At 56.6% G+C, this 4,109-nt stretch overlaps 1 protein-coding gene across 3 annotated transcripts in view; it reads left to right on the top strand.

Annotated features, from left to right (window-relative positions):
- TCF20 (transcription factor 20) overlaps positions 1-4,109 on the top strand; it is a 177,869-nt gene extending 173,760 nt beyond the window's left edge. For 2 of the 3 annotated variants that reach the window (XM_023734589.1, XM_023734591.1), the window contains exon 5: positions 60-187. In XM_023734589.1, the coding sequence (XP_023590357.1) occupies positions 60-146 (87 nt within the window). In that variant the 3' untranslated portion in view covers positions 147-187. Of the gene's footprint in view, positions 1-59; positions 188-3,790 lie in introns of those variants that run through there. The other variant, XM_023734590.1, reaches the window with a different exon arrangement.

Genomic DNA, 4,109 nt, shown 5'->3' with positions numbered 1-4,109 from the left:
CCCCCCTCCCTCCCTCCCCCTGTCTCTCCTGTCTTATCTCCTCTCGGCTTGGCCGCCAGCAGCCTCCCCTCCCGTGCCCTCTCCCCCCCTTGCAGAACAAGACCGCGAAAGGCAGCCTCAGCACAGAGCAGTCGGAGCGGGGGTGAGGGGGGCAGTGTGCTCGTGGGAATGGAGAGTACAGCAAGCACAGGTGAGTCGGACGCGATGCCCCATCACCCCTGCTCGCCTCCGGCTGCACCACCGGGGTTAATGGAATGTGAGTGAGGCTGGATTCCAAACAGCAACTGAATAAAGTGTTTCTCCATTTGTTACTTAGCTCCCCAGAATGTCTGTGGGAAGGTAGTGGGAAGCTTTACCTATCTCCTTCCAGATGGTGGAGAAATGCCCACTTCCCACTGGGGTCAGGGTCACTGTTCCAGAGGTCAGCCCCTCAGCCGCTCTTTCCCTGGCTCAGCAAGGGCTGTGAGAAGTTTTCAGTCTTTACTCTGTTCTAGTCTTTTCAGTTTACTTCATACCTATAAAGCTTATCTTGTCTTTTCCTTCTCCAAGTTTTGTTGATTTTTTTTTCGCAGTACTGTGACGGATTTCTTTTCTCAGAAATACAAAGGAAGGAAATCCCCTCAAAGACTGAGTAGACCTTAGTGTCTAATTTCATTTTACTCTTAAAAGTCTGGAGAGTTTGAGTGCTCTCTGTGAGTGTGGGGACTGTGGTCAGGGCTGCCTTGGCATCCATCCATGGAAACGGAGTGATAGATAGGTCCCTGCTGCACCACATGCGGCCTCTGTCCCTGCCCTCGTTGAGTCACTAAGGAATGAGGAAAGCAGGTTGTGAAGAGAAGAAAAAAACTGAAGCAGGACGGGGGCGGGGGGCTGGCCATCTCAGCAGTGTTCACTAAGGGTCCTTCCTGTTTGAAGAAAGGGCTCCCAGGTTTACTCCAGCTGTCTGGGACCCTCAGGCGGGTGCAGTCCTGGCCGCCCAGTCAGCGCAGCCTGACGAGTCTCTGTGCAATGTGGGCCCCCACCCCGTTACAACTGGGCGGTTCCCACCTTTCTCTGGGATACCTTATTTTGAGTCACAGTAATTTGAGTAAAAAATCTCATTGATCTGAGAATGTGAAAGTTTTCCTCCTCCAAAAAAATGAGCTCTGGGACTCTTTATTCAGTGGCTCCAGTGCCGACTCCCAGAGCGGGGGTCTATCCGAGGCGCCGCATCTGTCAGCAGGCCCAGGCAGGCTCCGTGAGTGCTTTTTGGGTCAGGAGGTCAAGCCTCTGCCTTTCTCTAGATATGGGTGAGCAGTTCACAGAAGCACCGCTTTCCTTTCCCCCTCAGGGAGTAGGGCTGGGGATGGAGGGTTCAGAGCGGAGTGGGAGAGGTGACCATGCGCCCCCTCCCTCTTACCAGCCCTCAGGGAAAGGTAACAGTTTGGGCAACTTGTAAAGAACAGTTTCTTCCGGCCCTTCTCCATGTTCCCGGCTTGTGTTGGGTCTCTGCACCAGGCAGGCTCTGCAGCTCCCTGCTGGGTCCTCCGGGTTTACAGAGTCGCCTTCTGAAGGGACCTGAACGAATAGTCCTGAACCTTGCCCTGAAGACCCAGCTAGGGGAAGAGCTATGCATCGTTTGGTGCTTTTCGTTGTAGTCGCCCTGGAAATCCAACTTCAGTGTCAGAAAAAGAAGAGTGGGCCTGGGCCTGGTGGGTGAATCACCTCTAGAGAATCGTGTTCATCCTGTTCATGCCGCGTGTGGGCCTCCCACTGACAGAGCCCTGGACTCTGGAGTGGGACAGTAAGCTTCACCCTCCCAAGGCAGGCATCACTTCTGCTGTGTTTGCAGGAGGAGAAACTGAGGCATGGGGTGAGGAAGGGGCCTGATCCCACTGTTCTGAGGAGCATCAGTAGGGGGGGGAGCTTCAAGTTCATTAAAGTTGGACCCTTCACCTCTCAGAGTCTGTGCCCAGTCTTGTTCATTTGAGGTGCTGTCCTTCATGTGCTGTTCCCATGAGGCAGGACCCCTCTCCCTGGTGTCTCTGGTTTTGAGCATCAGCAGATTGTGGTGAAGGCAGGCCTCCTCTCCTTCAGGCCCAGTGTGTGCCCTGTGGGCTGTGCAAAAGCCCCCGTCATGGGGGACATTGAGAGATACAAGCCTGGCCCCACACGCCGGGACAGAGACACCGTTCTTGAGCATCCAGCAGGGCAGCGAAGGGACAGTGAGGTACACATATGTCTCACTTCCAGCACCTGGTTGTCCCACAAAGGCAGTGCAGGGTGGCCTGAAGCCCTGTGCCTCCCACCCTTCATGTGACTGGCGCCATCTCCTCCTCCTGGCCTCCCCCTCAGAGGGACCCCCCCACATCACCACAACCCTGAAGTTGTCTGCTCCTCCACCCGACTGTAAGCTCCATGAGGGCAAGGGCCACGTCCGTCTTTCACGCTGTGTCCTAGCGCAGAGCCTGGCATTGGCGGTGCGGAGTATTCGTTTAAGGAGTTACTGTGTCCCAGAGAAGAAAGAGTTGCTCCACCCTGATTGCCTATGCCCTGAATCAGTGCAGATTCAGAATTAGATCCCTTCACGCCCCCGACTCCCCACCGCTACAGTGAGAATTATGCTCCAGGCATATTCCAGCCAGGTCAGCTCAGCTCAGGTTCAGGCCAACTGAGGCGAAGCCAGAGAGGGGCAGGAAAGCGTATGAGCGTGCATGGTGGGTGAGAGGGCACCCACTGGAAGGCTTTGGCCTAAGATCACACCCTGTACCCCGGCAGCTGAGCATCTAGATGCCTTTTTAAAGAGAATTTCGGGAAACTCATCACAGAAATGGCAGCTAGCTCTTCAGCTAGTGCCAGCTACAGCTGGCAGAGCGTCTGCTCTGGGCTGTCTGCCCCAGGCCTGGCAGTCTCCTCTTAGCCGAGTCCCTGCAGGTAGACAGAGCCGCACAGTACTGAGGCTTAGTGATGGCTCCAGGACGTTCCCTGGGGCCCCGTCAGAGGAGCGTGGCCTGGATGGGAGCCGCAGTCCCAACTCTGAGCAGCCGTGTGCGTTTGGCCACGTGTGTCTCCTCCCTGAGCCTCTGTGTCTCCAAGATGGAAGCAAGAGAAACCCTGTCTGTAGCGCTCTGGGCGCAGTGCCCAGCGCGGAGCAGGTGCTTAGAGAATATTCTTGTTTCCTGTTCTCCCTAATGAACATTCTTTTTAAAGGAACTCCTTGAGAAGTTTGTCCCATGACATCCTGTGGGCCTCAGCTCTTCAGGAGCCAGGGAGGGCCGCATTCTCCAGCTCTACATGAGCCTCCATCTCATCAGAAACAGGCTGGGCCTGTCCTCCCGCTCGGAGGTCATGGGAAGTGGGTGCCGTTCACGTGAAGAACTGTCACTGCAGGCCGCCTGACGTGGTCGGGAGAAGGTGGGCTGCAGGGCTGTCTTCCCCAGAGTGGCAGGTGCTCGTGGTTCATGGCAGATGGTGCCCTCAGCTCAGAGGAGTGGGCCATCCCCCCACCAGGGTGCTGAGCAGAGCTGCAAGCCGAGGGGCTGGGACCCCGAGCCAGGGCACCTACCTCTGCAGGGGCGGGAACTCTCTCCTGGTCTCGCTTCCTTTTACTTGACCTGGAGGGGCACGCACTGCAGCCGAGCGTCCCCTGGGCCCCAGCTCAGCCAACCTGTCATCGCTGCCTCCTGAACCCGGGGCCGGGCACATGCTCAGAGGTGTCAGCCTCCGTGCTGAGCACAGGGCCCTGTGGAGCCCCCGCCCAGCCTGCCGCTGAGGGGCCCGCGGCACTCAGCACCTGTCTCCTGTCTTCCAGGGGAGACTGTGGAGATGAGACGTGGTGGACACTCGTGATGGAATGGAAACCGTCCTCCTGCGCAGCCCCCCCTCCCGACGTGCCTGCCCCTGCCAGCACTTCCTCAGTTCTTACATCACACCCAAACCGGGACACCACGGGAAAGAGACCCAAGAAGTTGGAATGGCTGTTTCCATGGACACGATCTCCATAGTGACAATGTGGGGGGGGAGGGGGAAGGGTGGGAGAGGGGGGGAGCTAAAAGGGAGGGATAAAAATATATATATAAAAATCTATTTTTAGTCTGGAAAGACTTTGTTTAAATGAAAGGTGCGCTATC

This window comes from Trichechus manatus, unplaced genomic scaffold, assembly GCF_000243295.1.
Source record: "Trichechus manatus latirostris isolate Lorelei unplaced genomic scaffold, TriManLat1.0 scaffold00069, whole genome shotgun sequence".
Lineage (NCBI taxonomy): Eukaryota > Metazoa > Chordata > Mammalia > Sirenia > Trichechidae > Trichechus > Trichechus manatus.
The sequence above is the reverse complement of the archived record's forward strand: the minus strand, read 5'-3'. Positions and strand labels throughout refer to the sequence as shown.